This window comes from Callorhinchus milii, unplaced genomic scaffold, assembly GCF_018977255.1.
Source record: "Callorhinchus milii isolate IMCB2004 unplaced genomic scaffold, IMCB_Cmil_1.0 Scaffold45, whole genome shotgun sequence".
NCBI lineage: Eukaryota > Metazoa > Chordata > Chondrichthyes > Chimaeriformes > Callorhinchidae > Callorhinchus > Callorhinchus milii.
Window position 1 is genome coordinate 189,666 of NW_024704786.1, and position 23,939 is coordinate 213,604.

The 23,939-nt window shown below is 52.5% G+C and overlaps 1 protein-coding gene across 1 annotated transcript; it reads right to left on the bottom strand.

The window, feature by feature from the left end:
* Positions 1-3,295: 3,295 nt before the first annotated feature.
* dpf1 (D4, zinc and double PHD fingers family 1) lies at positions 3,296-23,086 on the bottom strand. Its single transcript, XM_042345414.1, has 11 exons — positions 23,005-23,086; positions 16,098-16,258; positions 15,084-15,191; positions 13,810-13,934; positions 13,449-13,538; positions 12,818-12,896; positions 12,043-12,174; positions 5,889-6,017; positions 4,746-4,858; positions 3,976-4,057; positions 3,296-3,366 (listed from the first exon to the last, which is right to left on the bottom strand). The coding sequence occupies exons 1-11, from the start codon at positions 23,034-23,036 to the stop codon at positions 3,296-3,298; spliced, it is 1,122 nt and encodes a 373-aa protein (XP_042201348.1). The 5' UTR covers positions 23,037-23,086.
* Positions 23,087-23,939: the final 853 nt, after the last annotated feature.

The window sequence follows — 23,939 nt, forward strand, 5'->3', positions numbered from 1 at the left end:
AAGAACAAAGGAACAAATTCACGGGAATAGACAAGTCTTTCGCACGGAAAAAAAGGTTGAAAATTGATCCGACAACATTACATCGTTTTTTACACAGCAATCAGTAAACATTTCTCTTAATCGGGAAACACTGTTAAAGCCTCTGGGGTCCGGGTCTCTTTTGCCTGTGGGTTGAATTCCAAACCCAACCCTTTCCGCACGATATTCATATTCCGCCCTCCCAACCCCCACCCTGTGCCTTCGATCACCTCTCCCCCCCCCACCTCTCCCCCACCACCCTCTCTCCCCCACCACCTTCTTTCCCCCGGCTCCGCCATTGTTAATCGTCGCCGAGACACTGGTAAGTGCAGTGACTGTGTATTTTGTGGGCGAAAGGCGGCAACCAATTGCGCCCAACGACGTCCCCACAAACCATCGTGGACTGGAGTGACCACATCATCATTATTATTATTATTTTAGGGTGCGGTGTTAATTGAAGGCAGCCCCCACCCCTCTCTCCCCCACAACCTACCCCTCTCCCCCACCCTCCAATCCCCCCCACAACCTCCCTGCCTCCCTGACACTTGGGAGGCGAGAGTGCTACCGGCTGAGCTGAGCTAAAAACTGATCTTTTTCCCCCGAAACTGGTGTGGTCAATTTTAAAGAGGTAAAATATTCTTTTAAATCTAATTTATCGTGATTAATTCAACACGAACCTTCAGCAAAAGAGACCCCATTGCATTTAAACAGCGTCAAACCAGGTTTGAACACACACCACGGATACACTTTGCAAGCAATTAGGTCGAATGCTTCAGCACTGGGACAGTCACTGGGTTTAAAATGCCATCAGTTCATCGATGAGACTTTTTTTCCCCAGCAATGACTCGTTTCAACTCAGTTTCATGGCTCGCACTTCAGGCCCCTCTTAACCGGGAAATTACCCTACAATAATCCTCGCGTTTGACCCGGCGCCGGATCGCGTCTTCGAGACGTCTCAAAGCGCTTCACGGGATAGGCTGTAAAGCGGAGTGACTGTGCGTTTTGTGGGAGAAACGCCGCAGCCGATCGCACCCAGCGACGTCCCCACAAACAGCCGGGGGTTGAGTGACTGATTTATTATTATTATTATTTTTTGGAGGGATTATTGCCCTCGGAAAAGCCAACCACCAATCAAGTGGGTTCCTACTGACTGCTGGGAAACAGGCGTGTGTGTGTGTGTGTGTCTGTGCGTGTGGAGTAAGGAAACTTGCCCAATGTTTCGTCCTGACCCGCCCGGGAATCAAACCCAGTTCCTCTCGCTTGAGAGGCGAGCGCTGTATCCACTGAGCTACAGGATTCCACAACAGGACTTAAGCGGGAAAAGCTCGAATCAACAACACACAGCACAGACCCAGAAATACAGCTCACCTTCAGCCCTCGATCTTCTGTCTCACTCATGTGTCCGGTCTTAAAATTTAAGATAATAATAATAATAATCATTGCATTTGGTTTTGCCTCATTAAAGCGCTTCTGAGGGATTACTGTAAAGTGTAGTGGGGACCGAGAGGCTGAAGGCCAATGGTGGGGCCGGAGAGGCGGAGGATATGAGTCAGACCAGAGCCAAACATCCGATATGGTGTTAACAAAACAAGAGACCAGGCGTTTGGCACAGGGTTGGCACAGATGTTGAGGGCGATGGGGGCTCGGTGGGGGAGGTGTTAAGCACTCTGGGATGCTACCCTGCGTGAGGGGGTGCTATACAAATGCAAGTTGTTGTTGTCGTTCGTCCAATTCAGCCCCAGTTTTCAAGAAACAATCTGCAGGCGGCCAACACAAACTAACTTGTGTCCGCTGTGCTGGAGAATCAGTCATGTTATAAGGAACAAGAGGTGCTAATTCCCTCACCCCACTCCCTCTACCCCACTCCCTTTCCCCCTCCTGCTTTTATGGACCTATATCCCTGCCCGAGAGCTCCAGAGAATGAATCAAGTCTGAGCTTCATAGAATAATTCGGTGGAACGTTCTAGAAGGTCCCGTCCGTTTCCCCCCCCATCCCCCCCACACCCTAAGGTGGAGAGGGGGAAGGTTTTGAAACGTAAGTCGAATAGAGAGGGCGGAGTTCAGTAGAGGTCGGTTGACTTGGTTTGGGTTGAGTTGGTTTGAGGTTGAGTTGGGTTGAGTTGAGGTTGAGTTGGGTTAAATTGGGTTGAGTTGGGATTGAGTTGCGTTGAGGTGGGTTGAGTTAAGTTGGGTTGAGTTGGTTGAGGTTGAGTTGGGTTGAGGTTGAGTTGGGTTAAGGTTGAGTTGAGTTAAGGTTGAGTTGAGTTGGGGTTGAGTTGGGTTGAGTTGGGTTTGAGTTGAGTTAGGGTTGAGTTGGTTGAGTTGGGGCTGAGTTGGGTTGAGTTAGGTCTTGAAGCCTCTTTGTCATTGCCGAGCACCATCTCCAAAAAAGCCCTTCACAAAATATCTTGAAGAATAAGCTCCACTTCCTCCCCTCCCCTCCCTCGACACCCCTCAACCCTGCAACAGGGTGAGCTTGTCTTCCAGCGCTCCCCCTCTCTCTCTCTCTCTCTCTCTCGATCTATCACAACGAGAAGTCTTGTTTCTGCCTCCCCAGGTCTGAATTCCTCTGTGAGCGGATAGGAGCCGAGATATTTGTCCATCACATGCAATTTTTACAAGGAATACTCTGTTTGTTGTGAGTGCGTGTGTGAGTGTTTATGTGTGTGCGTGTGAGTGTGTTGAGTTTGTGAAGGGGAAGGAGGAAGGGAGGGAGGGAGCAAGGCTGGGATGGCAAAGGTATGTTTCTTCAGTTGGCTCGCGAGAAGCACAACAATGTTTGATGGGGGAGCAGTACATTCCAGGCCCATCATCATCATGATCATCATCACCATCATCAATGCCAACTATGCAGAGGCCCACAACACAGGCTTGGGGCCTTCGATCAGCTTTCTATCCCAAACTGAGGGCAAATAGAAGAACGTTCTTCTCTCAGTGGTGTTTTTTGGACTCCGTGTTCCCCTCCGAGAACTTGCAACGGTCAGTTAAAGGGTCCGTTGTTTGAAGAAGTTTTTTTTGAATCAAAGGGAACATTTTGTAGGAAGGTCCTCAAAACTTTGCTGATGGCATTGCAAAAAACAGGGTTACAAGTGGTTCTCAGGGATGCTCGTCTCCCAAGGCCTATTGGGGGGAGGGTGGGTGGGTGGAAGGGGTTGGAGGGGGAGGGGGTTTAAGCGACAATTTTACAAGGTTTAGTGTCTGGTCACATCTCTGAGCTTGGCGCGAGGAGATGTGGCAATTGGGCACCTCAAACGTTTGTTCCCCCAAAACAGCAGTTTTAAGTCAGGGTGATGTAGGCCGAAGCTTTTTCTTTCAGCTGCCGTAGACACAAGTGACAACTCCAGCTCCCTGCAAGACAACAGTCACTCTCAATCTCCATTTACAAAGCCACACATCTCTCTCACTCTCTCTCTGAGGCCTAAACCAAGGTCCTAATGGGGAAGGTGGTCCTAGCTGGACAAGCAGCGAGAAAGCTTACCATACAGCGCTCTCAATAGCCAAGCTATGTGTGGGTTTAGACGGTTAGATTCCAGCAGTTATCCACAACACACACACTGGGCTCCATCTCCGCGCCCCCCCCCCTCCCCCTTCCAAGCCTTGGCTCTCGCCAACCTGCGCCTAATACTCTCCGGAATTAGGTAAGTAGGGGGCGTCCCTCCAGGGGGAGAGAGAGAGAGAGAGCGCATTCCATCCCAACAATCTCTCTCTGGGGTTTCCAGGAGTGGGGGGGATGTGGGGAATTCTCAGTTGGGTTTAGACTCTTAATAAAAATGATAAGGTTTCGCCCTGACCTGACCCACCCGGGAATCAAACCCGGGTCCTCTGGCTCGCGAGGCGAGGGGTCTAACCCCTGAGCTACAGAGACTCAACTCTTCCTGTTCCTTCCCTCCAGGCCCACTCACTGTCTCTAGGGGGGGGCAGAGAGGGGTAAATACAGGCTACAGGCTGAGCTCTTACCCTCTGGGGGCTGAGACATCGGGGGGCTCAGGCAGTACATGTGATAGCCTCGGTCACAGTCATCGCAGAAAAGCAACTGGTCCTAGAAGAGGAAGGAGAAATGTCTTATAGAAACATAGGAGGAGACCATTCAGCCCCTCGAGCCAGTTCCTCCGGGACAGGCGGGGTGGTGGGTAGTGGGGGGGACGGGGTGGGGTGTGGGAGGGTGTCCGAAGGCGCAGTCAAAGAGGAGGGTCTTTAGACAGGAGTTGAAGGAGGTGAGGGAGGGGGGCGCGAGGTGGAGGGATTGAAGGAGAGAGTGACAGAGGGAGAGGTCAAGAGAGGCTAAAGGCAAGACCGCCCGACCAATGGTGGGGAGGGAAGTGCGGGGGGTGGGAGCTGGAGCAGGTGGGGAGAGAGGAGAGGGGAGACCACAGGGGAGAGGGGAGAGAAGAGGGGAGAGGGCGGAGAGGAGAGGGGGGACGAGAGGGGAGAGAAGGGAGACGAGAGGGGAGAGTGGGGAGAGGAGAGGGGAGACAAGAGGGGAGAGAAGGGAGAGGAGAGGGGAGGGGAGAGACGAGAGGGGAGAGGGAGGAGACGAGAGGGGAGAAGGGGGAGACGAGAGGGGAGAGTGGGGAGACGAGAGGGGAGAGGGGGGAGAGGAGGGGGGAGACGAGAGGGGAGAGAAGGGAGAGGAGAGGGGAGAGACGAGAGGGGAGAGGGGGGAGACGAGAGGGGAGAGCAGACGGTGGGGAGGGCCAGGCTGTCCGCCCGCTGTGTGTGTTACTCACGTCGTTCTCTGAGGTGCCGCACAGACTGCAGGACTTGCACTCGATGCACTGCCAGCGATAGGTCCTGACGGCAGCCGTCATGTTCACTGTGAACTGCAAACACGAGGGGTGTCCTGGAGAGGGGATGGGGTGGGAGGGGGGGAAGGGGAGAAAGAGGGGTGGGGGGAGAGCGCGAGAGAGGGGGAGAGCGCGAGAGAGGGGGAGAGAGAGAGGGAAAGAGAGGGGGAGGGAGAGAGAGGGAGGGGAGGGAGAGAGATGGAGGGAGAGTGGGGGGAGAGGGGGGATCAGGGAAGGAGAGGAACGAGACCATCACCATCACGTGTAAAAACGATGCCTTTCTCTCGGCTCCAGTCCTCCGTCCGGAGCTCAGGGGCCACCGCCGCTTGTGGGGGGGGTGGGGTCGCTGAGCGCGAAACACACAGTCACTACACTCGCCGGCGTGTCCCGGACAGCGCTTTGGGACGGCCCGAAGGCTCATCCCACGGGTTTTCCCTCTCCCCCCCCCCCCCCCAGTGACGAGTTAAACCACTTGAGCAGTTAACTCAATCATACGGCGGTCATCAGTGTCAGACTGCGGCTTAACCTCATTAATACCTAAACTGTCTGTGACCCAAGTCCCTCTTGGCTCTTGAGTCAGGAGGTTGTGGGTTCAAACCCCCCCCCCCACCCCACACATGCCCCCAACCCCCCCGCAGTCCCTCCCCCTGGCCCCCTTAATTCCAGAGGGAATCCCGAAGACTCGCTCGCGGGTTTCGGCGATGGCAGTAATTGGTAATTTGGTAGTAATCGCGGCCTTTGGACGGCCCCCGATCCCGTCGTCGAGACGTCCCTCGAAGCGCTTCGCGGGGTCACGCTGTCGAGTGTAGTGACTGTGCGCGTGGTTTGCGGGCGAATCGCGGCGGCCGATCGCGCCCAGTGACGTCCCCACAAACAGCCGCGGCGACCGATTTATTATTGGTATTATTTGGGAGGAGATTATTATTGCCCCCGAGAAAGCCATTTGCCAATCCACGAACCAGCGGGTAACAACAGAGTGTGTGTGGGTGCGTGTGTGGGTGCGGGTGTGTGTGCGCGCGGGTGTGTGTGCGCGTGGGGTGTGTGTGTGGGGGGTGTGTGTGGGGTGTGTGTGTGTGTCTGGTTTACCTGACCGTCCGCAGTCTGCGCACGAGATGAGATCTTCAGGACATCCGGTCTTTTTGTTCCCGGCCGTTCCTCCCAAACAGAAATCACAATATCCGTTCGGAATAGTGGAGCCATCGGCAGCTTTTTTGGCTGCAATAATAACAACAACAACAACAATAATAATAACAATAATAATAACAATAATAACAATAATAATAACAATAATAACAACAACAACAACAACAATAATAATAACAATAATAATAATAACAATAATAATAACAACAATAATAATAATAACAATAATAATATAATGATAATAACAGCAATAATAAAATAACAATAATAATAACAACAATAATATAACGACAATAACAACAATAATAAAATAACAGCAATAATAAAATAATAACAATAAAAATAAAAATAAAATAACAATAATAATAATATAACAATAATAATATTATTCCTCACACTGGATACAGATCACGTCTTTGTGATGTCTCGAGGGGCCGTGCGCCAGTGATTGTGATGGAGTCTCAGAGTCTCCAATCTCTTTGTGTGTCCGTCACGGGATGTGTACTGCGGTGTAGTGACTGTGCGGAACTGTGCGAAACCCACAGGGAGAGGGGGGAGGGAGGTGACCGTAAGCACGATCGAAAAGGAAGGTCTTTAGGAGGGATCTGAAAGCGGGGAGGGAGGGGGCGAGGCGGAGGAATTGAGGGGGAGAGTGACAGAGTTTCGGGGCGCAGTGGCTGAAGGCACGGCCACCGATGGTGGAGCGGAGGGGACGAGGCCGGAGCTGGTCAAGCGGAGGCAGTGGGTGGTGGAATGGGGGGGAAGTGGGGGAGAGAGGTCCTCGCAAACAGTCATGGGTTGAAGCGACCAATTTATTATTATTATTATCTTGAAGGGATTATTACCCCCTGAAAGGGATCCCCCAATCGATCGACTCACAAGCGGGTTCCTACTGACTGCTGCGAAACACAGGCGCGCGCGTGTGTGTGTGTGGGGGGCGGTGGAGGGAGTAGGTAAGGAAACCCGGGTGGGTCCTCTCTCTGGGCTCGCGAGGCGAGGAAGGGTCTAACACCTGAGCTACAGGGAGCGACTCCATTTTGAAAATACAAAGACTTCAATGGTTTGTTCCAGGTTGTCACTTTCAAAGCCCTCCACATCTTGCTCCCCCCGACCTCTCCAATCCCTAACCCCATATCAGCCTGACCGCTCCCCCCGACCTCTCCAATCCCTAACCCCATATCAGCCTGACCGCTCCCCCCGACCTCTCCGACCCCCTAACCCCATATCAGCCTGACCGCTCCCCCCGACCTCTCCAACCCCTAACCCCATATCAGCTTGTCCACTCCCCCCGACCTCTCCGACCCACTAACCCCATATCAGCATGTCCACTCCCCCCGCTTGACGGATCCCAGCCTGCTTCAGGTCCCCCGCCATTGGCAGTCTGGGCATTCAGCATCTCTGCCATCACGCTCTGGAACTCTAAACTGTGATTCCTCTGCTTCACTCCCTCTCTCGCATCCTTCAAATCCCGTCTAAAGACCTTCCTCTTCGACCATGCCTTCGGCCACCCTCCCATCCCCCTGCACCCTTCCTGACCCCAACTCCCAGCTTGGGTTCAAAAACTCCGGACTGTCCAGCGACCTGGGACGGCTTTCCCAACGTGAGGGGTCTGTACAAGTGTCTGTTGTTGTACCACTAAATCAGATGCCAATTGCCTCCGGGTTTGAGCTGGTGCTGTTGGATGAGATAATGTCTCGGAGCAAGTGTCAGATCTTAACAGTAGACGTTGTCTACACTTCACCTCACCATACAAGGCTCCACCTGTAACTGCAGTCGGCTGTAGTGACTGTGTGTTTTGTGGGCGAAAACACTTGCGCCCGGGCCTGTCCCACAAACAGTCGTGGATTGAGTGACTGATTTTTTATCTGAGGGGTGGGGAGGGTTGGAGTTGTTGGCCAGAGAGAGAGAGAGAGAGAAAAACTCCCTACTCTTTTCCCAACTGTGACTCAGGAGATCTTTAACGTCCACCTTAACAGGGCACAGATGGGAGGGTGGGGAGTGGGGGCTGAGGGGGTGAGGGGTGGGGGAAACTCTGTTTAATGCCTCACCCAAAGGACAGCAAAGGACATGGAATACAAGAGCAAAGAGAGGCTGATAAATCGGGAGCAAGTCACTGAAGGACTGGAATATCTGGTGCAGTTACGAGAGCCTGATTTTAAGAAAGACGTGGAGAGAATTCTCCAGACTTGAATAATAATAATAATAATAATAATAATTCTTCGCGACGTCTCAAAGCGCTTCACAGAAGACACTGTAGAGGGAGTTGACTGTATGTTTTGTGGGCGAAACGCGGCAGCCAATTGCGCACAGTCGTGGATTGAGTAATTAGATTATACTTTTTTTTTCGAGGGATTATTACCCCCGGAAAGCGATCCGACAATCGACTAACAACCGGGTGTGTGGGGGGAGTAAGGAAACCTGCCCAATGTTTCGCCCTGACCTGACACGCCCGGAAATCGAACCTGGGTCCTCTGGCTTGCGAGGCGAGGGGTCTAACCCCTGAGCTACAGGAATTTTTCTAAGGCGAGGGGAGGGGGTGGGGTGGGGGTTGGTGGGGTGGAGTGGGTGGGGGGGGGGGCGGGGGAGAAAATAAATCACACACAACCGTTCAGTCAAAGTAACAGTCAGATTTTATTTATAATTATTTTTCACGAGCAAAAAAAAAGAAAATGTGTTTTTTTTTCCACACAAAAAAAATTCTTTCTCTCTCTCTCTCTCTCTCTCTTTGATGCAAGTCGGCAGCTCGGTTTGTTCACGACCAGTGGTGTCTGGGAGGGGGGGTGGGGAAAGGGGGGCGGTGGGGTGGGGGGGGGGGGGAGGCTTCTATTCCATCCCATTCATTAAAATGCCTCCAATGTTAGGATTCCTACAAAACAGTCAGTCAGAAATCGTTATGTCGGGCTTTCAGTCTTGTCTCATCGTTAATTTGCTCACTGTACGGTACAGTGTTTGTCAAAACGGCTGCCAGGATGGTGGGAGGCCAACTAGATGGACCTCGCGAGCCACAGCCCCGTAGCTCAGGGGTTAGACCCCTCGCCTCGCACCCCACAGCCCCTGTAGCTCAGGGGTTAGACCCCTCGCCCCCCACCCCACAGCCCCTGTAGCTCAAGGGTTAGACCCCTCGCCTCGCGAACCAGAGGACCCGGGTTCGATTCCCGGGCGGGTCAGGTCGGGGCGAAACATTGGGCAAGTTTCCTTACTCCACACCCACACACACAGACTTACAGACACCCACAGACACGCACAGACACACACAGACACAAACGCGCCTGTGTCCCCGGCAGTCAGTAGGAACCCGCTTGTTAATCAATTGGGGGACCACTTTCCGGGGGTAATAATCCCTTCAAAATATATATATTTGGTCACTCACCCCACGGCTGTTTGTGGGGGACGTCACTGGGCGCGATCGGCTGCCGCGTTTCGCCCACAAAACACACAGTCACTACACTTTGAGACGTCTCGAAGACATGATCGGGCTCCGGGTCACACGCCAGGATTATTATTATTATTATTATTATTATTATTTGTGTAAGCGACTGCCAGGAAGGTGGAGTTTGCACATATAATAATAAAATAAGAAGAAGATGGACCTTGAAGTCTTTTTTCTCGTCCAGGATTTGCTCTTGTGAATCGAACTCAGCGGCAAAGAGGAATAGGGAACGAGCCTCAGGAAATATTAACGCAGAAAGACAATGCGCAGGATTTCTGTGGCTCCTAATCTCCACCAGAGACAAACGGGTTCGTCTGAATCCGTGTTTTGCTGATCAGTAACTTCGCAGATTCTGTCTGATCGCTGCCAAAGGCTGTCGGGCTTTGGGGCATCAGCATTTTATTTAAGACCCTCCGTGAATTTTTATTTGGATAAAATGCGACGTAAGATGGTTTCTTTTTAACACACAGTCTCACACCACAAACACACACACAGATAGACACTCACACATACACACAGATAGATACACACACATACACACAGACAGATAGAAACACCCACACACAGATGGACACACACCCACAGACATAGAGAGAGACACACACATAGATAGAGACACAGACAGAGATAGAGATACACACACACACACACAGATAGAGACATACACAGACACACACACACACACATAGATATAGAGACAGATACACACACACAGATGGACACACACACACAGACACTGACAGAGACAGTATAGAGACACCCCGCCCCCTCCCACACACCCCTGGTCTGTCTGTGTGTCTGTCCCCCCCACCCCTCCAAGCCAACTTTTCCGCCTGTATTGTCATCCGTTAAAAACAACAAGTTTACGCTTGACAGTCAGAGGCTTATCAGAGAAAAACTAAATCCCCTTCAGCACAGAGGAGGCTTCGCGCATCCTCATCCGACTCCGAACACATCACAGCCCATTACACCACCACAATATCCCTCCGGGTGTCTGACACACACACACACACACACACACACACACACACACACCACATATATACCACACACACACACACACACCACACACACCACATATATACCACACACACACACACACACCACATATATACCACACACACACACCACATATATACCACACACATATACCACACAGACACCACACCCCCACCACCTCCCCACACAGACACGCACACGCAACTACACACACACAAAATCACGCACACGCAACTACACACACACAAAAACCACGCACACGCAACTACACACACACAAAATCACTGTTGCTTAAGAGTCTCCAAACCCGACCGAGTATTCCCCACATCCCCCCCACACCTGGAAACCCCAGAGAGAGATTGTCGGGATGGGATGCGCTCTCTCTCTCTCTCTCTCTCCCCCTCTCCCTGGAGGGGATGCCCCCTGTTTACCTAATTCCGGAGGGTATTAGGCGCAGGTTGGCGAGAGCCAAGGCTGGAGAGGGTGGGTGGAGCCCAGAGTGTGGGTTGGGGGTAACTGCTGGAGTCTAACCGGCTAAACCCACAGAGCTCGGCCATCGAGAGAGAGAGCGAGAGAGAGAGTACTGTTTGGAGTTTATATAGTGGTGATTTGTGATGTACGAACCCTAATAACCGCTGCATTCAATACTGCGCCTTATCGCGTCGTTGAGACGTCCTAAAGTGCTTCACGGGACACACTGTGGAGTGTAGTGACTGCGTGTTTTGTAGGCAAAAATGGCGGTAACTTGCATCCACCGTTCACACCAAGTCAACGCTTTCAAAAAACCCGGGATTGAACACAGGCCTTAACCCACCCAAACAACAACAACAGCAGCAGCAGCAGCATCAGTAACTGGGGTTCACACACGACACAGCACCTACTCCCCTCCGTCACAGCACACCCCCACCCCTACCCCACCACCACCTTGACCCCCACCCCCCAACACAACACGACCAGAGAACTATTCATTTGTATTCGGGGGAAGGGAAAGGAAGTGGGAGGCGAATGGGGGAGATTTCAGACAAAGGGGAGGAATTTAGAGCAGGAAAAATGGGGGGCACATAGAGGAGGGGGGGAGGGCGTTGGGGGCAGGAAGATTCCATCCAGCCTTAGCCCCAAAACCAACCCATTTGATTGCAACATGTGGCCCCCCAGTAGCGAGCAGGAACCCGGTTGTTAGTCGATTGATGGATCGCTTTCCTGGGGGTAATAATCCCTTCAAAAAAAGTGGTGTTTTGCCCTCTCTGTCCTCTACCCCCCACCCTCACCACACCCCACACCCCCACCCCTCCCCCGACCCAACCGGGGACACTAAATGTCAAATAATAATAATAATAACCGCGGGGTTTGACCCGGCGCCTGATCACGTCTTCGAGACGTCTCAAAGCGCTTCACGGGACACACTGTGAAGTGTAGTGACTGTGCGTTTTGTGGGCGAAACGCGGCAGCCGATCGCGCCCAACGACGTCCCCACAAACAGCCGGGGGTTGAAGCGACCGAATTATTATTATTATTGTTATTATTATTGGGGTCAAAATCATTCTCATCGATTCCTCCCTCTCTCTCTCTCTCTCCCCCTCCCTGCCAGGGGAGAGGGGGAGGGAGGAAATGGGGGGGGAGAGCGGGGGCAAATGGGGGGGGGGAAAGGGGTGAAGAGAAAGAGCTTACGTTTGTGACTGTTCTTGCGGTGAAATGGCAGCGTGTGTCGCTCCAAGTCATCCTCTCCCTCCTCCTCGGCCAAGTGTGTGTGTGTGTAGTGATAACTCAGCCCCGGACGGTTCTTATAGCGCTTTCCACAGACTGCAGGTGAGAGAGAGAGAGTGTGAGTGTGAGTGTGAGAGGGAAGGAGAGAGAGTGAGTGTGAGAGAGGGAGGGAGGGAGAGAGTGTGAGAGGGAGGGAGGGAGGGAGGGAGAGAGTGTGAGAGGGAGGGAGAGAGTGTGAGAGGGAGGGAGAGAGTGTGAGAGGGAGGGAGAGAGTGTGAGAGGGAGGGAGGGAGGGAGGGAGGGTGCGAGAGGGAGGGAGGGAGGGAGGGAGAGTGAGTGTGAGAAGGAGGGAGGGAGGGAGTGTGAGAGACCGCGCGTATGTGTGTATGTGTGTGAGAAAGAATAAGAGAGGGACGGAGTGAAAGTGAGAGTGAGTGTATGAGTGTGAGAGGGAGAGAGAGCGCTGGGGAGAGAGTGTGAGCGAGTGTGAGAGGGAGAGAGGGAGCGCTGGGGAGAGAGAGTGAGTGAGTGTGAGAGGGAGAGAGGGAGCGCTGGGGAGAGAGTGTGAGTGAGTGTGAGAGGGAGAGAGGGAGCGCTGGGGAGAGAGAGTGAGTGAGTGTGAGAGGGAGAGAGGGAGTGCTGGGGAGAGAGAGTGAGTGAGTGAGTGTGAGAGGGAGAGAGAGAGAGAGTGACGGAGCCCGGCTGAGACGCTGGGAGTGAGAGCGGGAGCTTTACTCACTGTCACACACGTACGGCTTGTCTCTATCCTCCAGTGATGTCGGCTCCTGCCTTTTCCTCAGTCCACCTATACCACACGCCTGCAACACAGAGAGGTGGTTAACACGGTCTCCGTGAGGGGGGTGTCACAGGGAGAGAGCTGGGGGGGGGGGGGGGCGGAGAGAGAGAGGGGGAGGAAGAGGGGGGAGAGAAGGGGGGGAGAGAGAGAGGGGGGGTAGTGGGGGGAGTGAGAGTCTGTGTGTGCATGCTTGTGTCTGTGAGTGTGTCCGTGTGTGCTTCTGTCTCTGTGTCTGTTGTGTGTGTGTGTGTGAGCGTGTGTGTGAGTGTGTGTGAGTGTGTGTCTGTGTGAGTGTCTTTGTGAGTGTGTGTGAGTGTGTGTGTCTGTGTGAGTGAGTGTGTGTGTCTGTGTGTGTGTCTTTGTGAGTGTGTGTGTGTATTTGTGTCTGTGAGTGAGAAACTATCAAATCTGACCACCCCTCTCCCCCAACACTGTTCAGCCTCACTCCCACCCTCTCCCAATTGCACTCCCCCACTTCTGTACCCCCCCAGTCCCTGTCCCTCCCTACCCGCCCCTCCCCCCTTACCCCTCACCCACCCCCTCGGCCCCTCAGAGGACACTGTGGGTCACTCACTCTGCTTTTGGTTTTATTTTTCCTCTTTGGTGCCTCATCCTCCAGCTCATCCCCTTCGATTTCATGAGGAAAGTCATTGGCCAGGATCCTCTGTAGGGACAAAACACGCCACGCACATGCCATGCACACGCCACGCACACGCCACGCACACAGAGACATTGATTAGCTTCTTGCACTTACACAGCACTTACACTGTGTGTGTGTGCGCGAGTGAGTGAGTGTGAGTGAGTGTAAGTGAGTGAGTGAGTGAGTGTGTCTCCCACACCTACAGTCATCCCCTTACTCCGTCCCCCCGGGTTCGGTGTTGTGCGGGGGTTGGGGGGGGGGGGGGGTAAAGCCAAGTTGTCGGTGTTGTCTGTACCTGACATTCACTGATGCTCTCCTCCTCTGCCTCGGTTTTCTTCTCCACTGTCTCCCCACACAGAAGGGCCTCGAGAGCAGCACCTTCCGGTAGCAAACCCTCCTTCTTCAACGCCACCTCCGCGTCTGAGCGAAATATTACACAATAATATTAATAATAATCCCTGCCTTTGATACAGCGCCTGATGTGGAGTCTTTCCCTGTAACTCAGGGGTCAGACCCCTCGCCTCGCAAGCCAGAGGACCCGGGTTCCACGCGCCTGTGTTTACCAGCAGTCAGTTGAACCCAGTTGTTAGTCGATTCTAATAATAATAATAATAATTCGGTTGCTTCAACCCTCGGCTGCCGAGTCTCGCTCCCCCAAAAAACAGTCACAACACTCGACGGTGTAACCTTTGAGATGCTTTGCGACGTCTTGAACAGGTGATAAGGCATTGTGTCAAACGCGAGGATTATTATTATTATTAATTTACCCCCTTTGATGGCAGCCGTGCGTGGCCTCTGGTCCTATCGGGTCGGCCCCTAATTCACTTTAACTCCCCGTCTAGTCATTTAGCTTTGGGCCCAGAGGAAACGGAGTTCATTATCACTGCTCGAGGTTCCCGACCACATCACCTCTGACACTGCAGTTGATTCTCATTGAGGAGGTGAGAGGCAATCAATTAACAGGCAGGACATTAATCAGGGGCCCAGGGAATCCTCATCCATCTAATGGGTTTAGCATTGAATTTGCTTCACGGCTGCAAAGCTGCTGTCCGCTCCCGACCCTCGCAACTTAAAGGGGTTCGATTCCTGGGCAGGTCATGTCAGGGCGAAAGCTTAGGCAGGTTTCCTTACTCCACGCGCACACATACACACATACCACACAGACACGTACCACACATACACAGAGACACACAGATGCCTCAATTGGCTGCCGTGTTTCGCCCGCAGATTACACAGTCACTCCGCTTTACAGTGCGTCGTTTGAAGCGCTTTGAGACGTCCCGAAGATCTCGGTTTAACGTCTTCAACCGGAAGACGGAGTCTCTGACAATGTCTCTCTCTCTCTCTCTGTCTCGCTCTCCCCCCCCACAACCCCTCCACGCCCCCACCCCCAGCACTGCTCTGGAACATCAGCCTAGACTGTGAGCTCAAAGGGCGGAGTGGGGGCTTGAACCCACAAGCTTCTGAATCAGAGGCGCGAGAGAGAGCGAGAGAGAGAGCTACCACTAAGCCACACAATTTCTTGGGATGAAAACGACTTGTTTTTCTATCAAAACCAACGTCTCTTACCCAGTTTAATCTCACACGGCCTGAGCAGAGGATCTTCTAAAATATTCAGTCGCCTTTTCTTACGCCAGCAACGAGCGGGATAGGTGTAGAGTTGTCCCGGTGCGAGCCCTGCGGAGAGAGAGAGAGAGAGAGGTGAGTTTATCAAACGTTTTTCTATTATTATAATAGTTATATATAATAATAATCCCTGGCGTGGGACCCGGACCCTGATCACGTCTTCGAGACGTCTCTCAAAGCGCTTCACGGGACAAGCTGTAAAGTGTAGTGACTGTGTGTTTTGTGGGTCAAACGTGGCAGCCGATCGCGCCCAGCGACGTCCCCACAAACAGTCGTGGGTTGAAGCGACCAAATTATTATTGTTTTTTTAAAGGGATTATTACCCCCGGAAAGTGATCCCCCAATCGAATAACAAGTGACTGACTGCTGGGAAACACACGCAGGGTACTGTGTGTGTGTGGGTAGTGTGTCTGTGTGTGAGTGTGTCTGTGTGTGTCTGTGTGTGTGTCTGTGTCTGTATGTGTGTGTCTGTCTGTGTGTGTGAAGCTCAGGTTACACACAGACTTACACTGATGCCAATTAGGATGAAATTTGGGCAGTGACTGATCTCCTCCGAGACTGAGACACAAACTGTTTGGGCTCCACGTTCACCTCTGTTTGGGTTGGATGTTTGTGACTCCCAAATTCCAGGCGGTCTCAGCCCCTGAGGCCCTTTTGGTGTTAAAGGGAAAGGTGAACTCTGTCACACTCACTCTCCCTTCTCTCTGTCGGTCTTCCTCCCTCCCTCTGTCCCTCCCTCCTTCTCTCACTCCCTCTCCCTCTCCCTCTTGCCCCCTCCTTCCTCCCCCAACTTCAGGTCTCACCAGAAGACCTCGTTCTTCAACCATGTCCACAGTCACCTCTCCCACTCCTCCTTCCCCCCCTCCCCGCCGCCACCCACCCCCCACTCTGGCTCTGGGCTCTGGGACACTACCCTGCGTGAGGGGGTGTAATTCTGTTGTTGTTGTTGTTGTTTACCTGGGCCCCTGTGAGTCTTTTCCATCCAGATGTAGCAGTTGTTTTGAGCCACTCCTGTCTGCGAGTCCAGGAAAGGTAACCTCATGCTCCTCTCCGCACACAGCCGCGCATTGTAACTCCGGCAGTGCTCGATGGCTTCGCGGTAAAAGTCCTCCCCCAACCTGGAAAACAGCCGGACCCCCATCACAACACATCCCAGCGCCCCCCACCCCAGCCCCCCAAGCCCAGCCCAGCCCCCCAAGCCCAGCCCAGCCCCCCAAGCCCAGCCCAACCCCCCAAGCCCAGCCCAGCCCCCCAAGCCCAGCCGCCCAGCCCAGCCCCCCAAGCCCAGCCCGCCCCCAGCCAGCCCAGCCCCCCAGCCCAGCCCAGCCCCCCCAGCCCAGCCCAGCCCCCCCAAGCCCAGCCCAGCCCCCCCCAAGCCCAGCCCAGCCCCCCAAGCCCAGCCCAGCCCGCACACAGCCAGCCCCCACCCATCACATCACATCACACCGACCCCCTCACCACCTGCAAAACAGCCACAACAACTAGTTGGTGTCCTGATCTGCACTGTACAGGGCAGGACAGGCCTCCGACACCAGCAAACCCTCTCACACACAACAACAACAAACATTTACACCAAAATTTTCACATCTGTCTGTCTGTCTGTCTGTGGGTGTGTGTGTGTGTGGAGTAAGGAAACTTGCCCAATCTTTCGCCCCGACCTGACCCGCCCGGGAATCGAACCTGGGTCCTCTGGCTCGCGAGGCGAGGGGTCTAACCCCTGAGCTACAGGGAGAGACTCCACACTATTCGATCTCCCTCCCCCACCCCCCCCCCCCCCCACACCCAGCACTCAGTCTGCCCCACCGCCAGCTCTTTGCTGAGCGATCCTGGTTTTGCTCAGCCGTCCCTTTTACTGATAACCCGTTCCAGCTGTGGAGTTGGGATCGGATTCAGGACGGACGAGATCAAATGGGTGGGAAGGGTTTTTCTGTGGCCGGGAGTGAGCTGTGGCTTGTGTGATCGCTCCGAGAGCTGCCAAGCCTCCTCGCTGGATTTCAGCCCCGACATCGGCTCAATGTGATGTGAATTAAACCTGCGTCGCAACACCCAGTGAGCACTCGCCCGTGCCCAGGGGACTCTCATAGTAACTGGCGCCTTATCGTGCCTTCGAGACGCCTCTCTGCGCTTGCCGGGGTGTGGAGCCAAGCGTAACCGTGGGACGTTACCGCGCCAGAGGCCGCGGAGGTGGGACTATCCGCGTGAGGGGCTCCACGGACCGAGCAATCGATCGACAGACACGTTTGGAGCAAAGATATTAAGGCACGTTTCGATGTCAGCCGTGGCTCGGTCTCAAGCTCGCATGCGCTCTCTCTCTCTCTCTCTCTCGCTCTCTCTCGGTTCGAGCCCCCAACCCACCCCCACCCCTCACGGTCCAGGCTGACTCTCCAGCCCAGCGCTGGGGGTTGGGGGGTGGGCACAGAGAGAGAGAAAGAGAGAGAGAAGTATTGTCGGCGACACCGTCCTTCGGATGAGACATTAAACCTCACTCGCGCTCCCCCCACACCCCGTTCCTATCCCCTCCCGGTTCAGACGGACGTTAAAGATCTTCCGCTGGGTCGGGGGTGAGTGGAGCGCGGGGGGGTGGGGGGGGGAGAAAAAGGGAGTTTCTCCCTCTCTCCCTCCCTCTCTCTCCCCCCCCCCCACTCTCCCTCCCCGCCTCTTTCTCCTTCCCCCTCTCTGCTTCTCTCTCTGTGTGGACGGTGAGCCCTACAAATCTTCCACATGTGCAGGCCAGATGTGCAGACAGTTAAATATTAAACGGGGGGGTGGTGGGGGGGGGAGGGGGGGGAAGATCTGTTATTATTGTGCCAGCTGTCAGGATCTGATAAAAACTCCTGGCATTTTCCCAAGGAATCCTGAGCCACTTTCCCCCCCATTTAAACACAACAACAAAAAATATACACAGCCATACACCTCCTCAAACAGCAACTAGCCCCTAATGTACCCCCAAACACCCCCCCCCTCTCCACACACACACACCCCCCATCACACAGCACAGGGTCTCGGAGCACTTAACCCTGACTCGGAGCCTGACCCTGGTTGATGGTGGTGGGGGGGGTGCGGTGAGGGGGAAGGGGGGGGAGATGCCCTTAAGTACGGTCAAAGTGAAGGTTTTCAGATGGGGCTTGAAAGAGGCGGAGGGAGGGAGGGAGCGAGGCGGAGGGAGGGAGGGAGCGAGACGGAGGGAGGGAGGGAGCGAGGCGGAGGAGGGAGGGAGCGAGGCGGAGGAGGGAGGGAGCGAGGCGGAGGGAGGGAGGGAGGTGAGGGAGGGAGGGAGGGGGCGAGGCGGAGGGAGGGAGGGGGCGAGGCGGAGGGAGGGAGGGGGCGAGGCGGAGAGAGGGAGTTTGGGGGCGTAGCGGCTGAAAGCGCAACCTCCGATGGTGGGGGCGGAGGGCACGAGGGGGGGCAGGTGGGTGCCAGTCGAGCGGAGGCACTGACTGGGTGGTGGAATGGGAGGAGTGAGGAGGGAGGGAGGGAGAGAGGGAGATGCCAAGGGGGGGGTGAAGGGGTTTGAACACAAGACACCCACACACACACGCGCCTGTGTCCCCGGCAGTCACTAGGAACCCGCTTGTCAGGCGATTGGGGGATCACTTTCTGGGGGGAATAATCCCTTCAAAATAATAATAAATTGTTCACTCAACCCCCGGCTGTTTGCGGGGACGTCGCCGGGCGCAATTGGCTGCCGTGTTTCGCCCGCAAAACAGTCACTACACCTTACAGCGTATCCCGTGAAGCGCTTTGAGACGTCTCGACGACGTGATGAGGCGCCGGGTCAAAGGCCAGGATTACTTTAGCATTATTATATCAAATGCGAGGATCGTTATTAATAAAGTCTTTCCTCTCCTCCTGTGCTATGAAACCACCCCCCCATCTCCCTCTCTCTACCTCTCTCCCCCCATCTCCCTCTCTCTCTCTCTACCTCTCTGCCCCCATCTCTCTCTCTCCCCCCAATCCCCTCTCCCCGCCCATCTCCCCCAATCCCCTCTCTCTACCCCCTCTCCTCTCCCCGCCCATCTCCCCCCTTCTCCACCCCGTCCCCCATTTCCTCTCTCTATCTTCCTCTCCCAATCTCTTCCTCTCCCAATCTCTTCCTCTCCCTCCCCCATCTTTCCCTCTGTGGGTCTAGAAGAGTTACCCCTTTAAGCAGCTTTTGTTGACTGGGTAAAATCTTGCTGTAGGTTTGTGTGAATTCGCCATCTCCCGACTCCACGTTCACCAATTGTTTTGTGTGTGGACTGAATTATACAGAATATTTTACAGCAACGAGGCCAAAAGCTAGAAATTCCAGGGAAAAACGTGCAGTGAATTGATCGCGATCCACAGCTTGGTTTGTGGGGGACGTCGCCGGGCGCGATCGGCTGCCCGCGTTTCGCCCGCAAAACACACAGCCACTACACTTTACAGCGCATCCCGTGAAGCGCTCTGAGACGTCTCGAAGACGTGATCAGGCGCCGGGTCTAATGCCGGGATTATTATTATTATTATTATTGACCCGGCTGTCGGTCGATTGGGGGAAATCCCTTCAAATAAATAAATAATAATAAATCGGTGGCTCAATCCACGACTGTTTGTGGGGACGTCGCTGGGCGCAATTGGCTGCCACGTTTCGTCCACAAAATACACAGTCACTACACTTGACGGTAATCCCGGGGTTTGACCCGGCGCCTGATCACGTCGTCGAGACGCCTCAAAGCGCTTCACAGGATGCGCTGTAAAGTGGAGTGACTGTGGATTGTCACACACTCGGGGACTATTATTCCCCTCATTAAAGCAGCGTTTCTAAAATCCGTTAAAATAATAAAATATTTGAAATACTGATGTCACTTAACAACAACTTGCATCGAAATCGGTCCCTTCACGCCGGGCGGCGTCCTGGAGAGCTTCGCAGCGATTTCAAAGCCGATATTTTATTAAAAATGATAGATTTATCGAATTAAACCCGCAAAATGACGCAATTATTTTCAACGGAATCGAACACTTTCATTCAAGTAATGACATGCTTTTATATCAAAACCATAAAATACTTTTTTTTATTAAGAAGTAATAAAATAATTAAAGCGGCTCTGGTTTTTTTTGTTGAAGGGGGGATTGCAAATAAAAGATTTTGCCTAAAATACTCAGTTTTTGTTAGCACCCTCTGTCTGTCTGTCTGAGCTCCGTATGAACCAAACCCATGCAGGATACACATTTCGCCCACAAAATATACAGTCAATCCACTTTGCTAATATTATTAATAATATTATTATTAAAATTATTGAAATTATTATTATTTTATCATTATTTTTATCCAGCGTCCTCTGACGCCAAGTGAGCAATTCACAGATATATATATATATTCTGTGAAGCGCTTTGAGACGTCTCGAAGACGTGATCAGGCGCTGTATCAATGCACAAGGATTACAATAACAACAACAACAACAACAAAATTACATTTATAGAGCGCCTTTCACGTCGGGAGGACCTCCCAAGGCGCTGATTATCATTATTATTAGTTAGGAAATTCACACGCAACATTTCGCCCACAAAATATACAGTCCATTCGCTTTACAGCGTATCCTGTGAAGCGCTTTGAGGCGTCTCGAAGACGTGATCGGGCGCTGTACCAAACCCAAGGATTATTATTATTATTATTACTGTAATAAATTCCCCAAATTCTCTCGCAAATCCCCCCAAATTCAGAACCCCAGCGGATCTCATTGCAAGAGCTAGCTCCAGGGCTGAGAAATGGATGCATTATGTATTAAATATTAGGTGGGGGAGGGAGGGAGAGAGAGAGAGAGAGAGAGAGAGAGGCATAGCAATAATTTTCTCCTTCTGGCACACACAGAACACACATTAACCCCTTCGAGCCCTTGCAAACAGATTGAGCAAAATCACAAAGTAAAAAGACACACACACACACACGCACGCACACGCGTGCACATGCACACGCACACGCCAATTGCAGCAAAATTTTTATTGGGTTTTTGCAAACCCCCAAGCGGATTTCTTTTTGGGTGTTGTAAAAAAAAAACACACACACACACAAGTAAATAATAATAATAATAATAATAATTCGGTCACTTCGAACCGCGACTGTTTGTGGGGACGTCGCTGGGCGGCGCAATTGACTGCCACGTCTCTCCTACAAAACACACAGTCACTACACTTTACAGTGTATCCTGTGAAGCGCTTTGAGACGTCTCGAAGACGTAATAAGGGGCTGTGTCAAATGCGAGGATTATTATGTTATGTTGCCGCAAAGCTAATTGTCTGTGATCTTATGATGGTCTTTTCACCGCACTCTTCCCCCCTTTGCAATTAAACTTCCTCTTTGACACTTCACAATATATTTAATTATTGGATTATACTGATATTTTCATTTTTAATACATTTTATCGGTCATAAACATACAATACAACAGCAGACCCTTTGAGGCCTCTCGACGGCGCAATAAGGCGCTGTGTCAAAGGCAAGGATTATTATTATTATCATCACCTTAAAAAAAAATGATCACTGTTATTATTTGATCTATAAATCATCATTCAATCTGATTATTGGTCGGCTCACTGCTTATTGATGACCCGTTGCCTTTAATTCGCCTGCTTTTCCCCCCCCTGTTAACGCTGACAGTTCCAGTGTCTGCCGCCGGGCGGCGCTGGAGAGACGCTGTCACCGCAGCCGCTCATTAAAGGCGAGTGGCTTTGGCTGCTGTGCTGCACATTCATATGAATGAAGCCCCATTAATACACACACAAATGCTCCCCTCCCACCCAACCTAATCATAAAACAGCATTTTTTCCCCCCTGAAAGATCAGCCTGTGTTGTGTTGCATTCAGACACACACACACAGAGAGAGAGAGAAAGAGAAAAGAGAGAAAGAGAAAAAAAATCACCCTCTTCTTCCCCCCCACCAATAAAATAAAATTAAACTATTAACAGTAGAGAGAGAGGAATCTCTAAACACACACACACACACACACATAACGCACAAATATGCACATCACACCCCCCCCTCACCACCACTCAGGAAAAAAAACAGACAAAGATAAAATAAAATCAGCATCACATTCATTGAAGGGGGTTCAGCAAATAACTAGTGCATGTTGGCCATTGCACCCTCATAATTCATGTGCAAAGCAAAGAACCTCTACCCCTCTCCCCCCATCTCCCTCTCTCCCCAATCCCCTCTCTCTACCCCTCTCCCCCCATCTCCCTCTCTCTATCCTTCTCTCCCAATCTCTTTCTCTCCCTCCCCCATGTCTCCCTCTCTCTCTCTCTTCACTGCTCCTCCCTCCCCCCCAACTCCCCCTATCTTTCCCCCCAACCCTCTCTAACATCTCTCTCTTCACTGTTCCCTTCCCCCCATCTGTCTCTCTGCCCTCTCCCCTATTTCTCTCTGTCCCCTCTCTCCCCCCCACTCCAACCCCTGCCTCCTGCATCCCTCCCTCCCTCCTGTGTGCAATGCAACTTTGCAAAAGGGGGGGGGGGGGAGACACTGTGACAATTGCACACAGACACATACAAACCCAGACATACATACAATTGCACACAATTGTGTCACAGACAACCCCCCCCCACACACACACAGACTGACCCAGACAATTGCACACACAGACAGACACACACACACACACACTCCTTCCACACACACACACACACACACATAGCAAAGGCTCCAGAGAGAGAGAGAGAGAGTGGGGGGAGAGGGGGTGTGTGTGGTGGTGGTGATGGTGGTGGGGGGGGTGGGGGTGCAGAATTGAGCCAATGCACCAGCAGAAAGGGAGAGAGAGAGAGAGAGAGAGCAGAGATTGTAAATTTGCAAAATGCAGTTGCAGAGAGAGAGAGAGAGAGAGAGGAGAAAATAAAGAGAGATACTCACGATTTAAGAGGGTTCTGAATAACTGTCGCCATCTTGATATAATAATAAAATATACCTGAGTGTGAGTGAGAGCTGTGGGTGTGCAGTGAGTGTGTGAGTGTGAGGGAGAGAGAGAGAGAGGGAGAGAGAGGGAGTGTGTGAACAGCTGATCCCGAACCGTAAGGGATACAATTCGCAACAGTAACAGTGAGAGGACCATTCACACTGAGGAGCTACGTCACTCCGGGCTGCGCAGGCGCACACTCAGCCGCGGCGCGCGCCGCCTCACGGGAGTTGTAGTCTCCGCCGCACCCCCACCTTCTTCCCCCGCGCAAAGCCCGGCGGGAGTTGTAGGCAATCCTCTTGTTACAGACACACAGCATTGTAATAATAATAATAATTATAATAATTATAATAATGATCCTGGCATTTGACACAGCGCCTGATCACGTCTTCGAGACGTCTCAAAGCGCTTCACAGGATACACTGAAACATCACAAACAGCCGTGGATTGGATCATGTGCTATTAATTACTGCACTTTGGGGCATAATAATAATAATAATAATAATCATGTGGTCACTTCAATCAATCCACGACTGTTTGTGGGGGACGTCGCCGGGCGCAATTGGCTGCCGCGTTTCGCCCGCAAAACACACAGTCACTACACAGTACAGCGTATCCTGTGAGGCGCTTTGAGACGTCTCGAAGACGGGATCAGGCGCCGGGTCGAATGCCAGAATTATTATTATTATTGTGTGTGTCCATGTGTTTATGCGTATGTGTGTCCGTGACTATGTATGTGTGTGTATATGTTTGTGTGTGTATGTGAGTGTGTGTTTGAGTGAGTATGTGACTGTGTGTATGAGTGAGTGTGTGTCTGTGAGTGAGTGTGAGTGACTGTGTGAGTGAGTGTGAGTGAGTGTGAAAGTGAGTGTGTGAGTGAGTGACTATGTGA

Coding starts and splice junctions, on each gene's coding strand:
- dpf1 (XM_042345414.1), bottom strand. CDS start 23,036: ATGGCGACAGTTATTCAGAACCCTCTTAAATC. Junction 15,192..16,097: donor AAAGACTCACAGGGGCCCAG/GTAAACAACAAC, acceptor CTCTCTCCGCAG/GGCTCGCACCGGGACAACTC. Junction 12,175..12,817: donor CAAGCCGTACGTGTGTGACA/GTGAGTAAAGCT, acceptor TCTCACCTGCAG/TCTGTGGAAAGCGCTATAAG.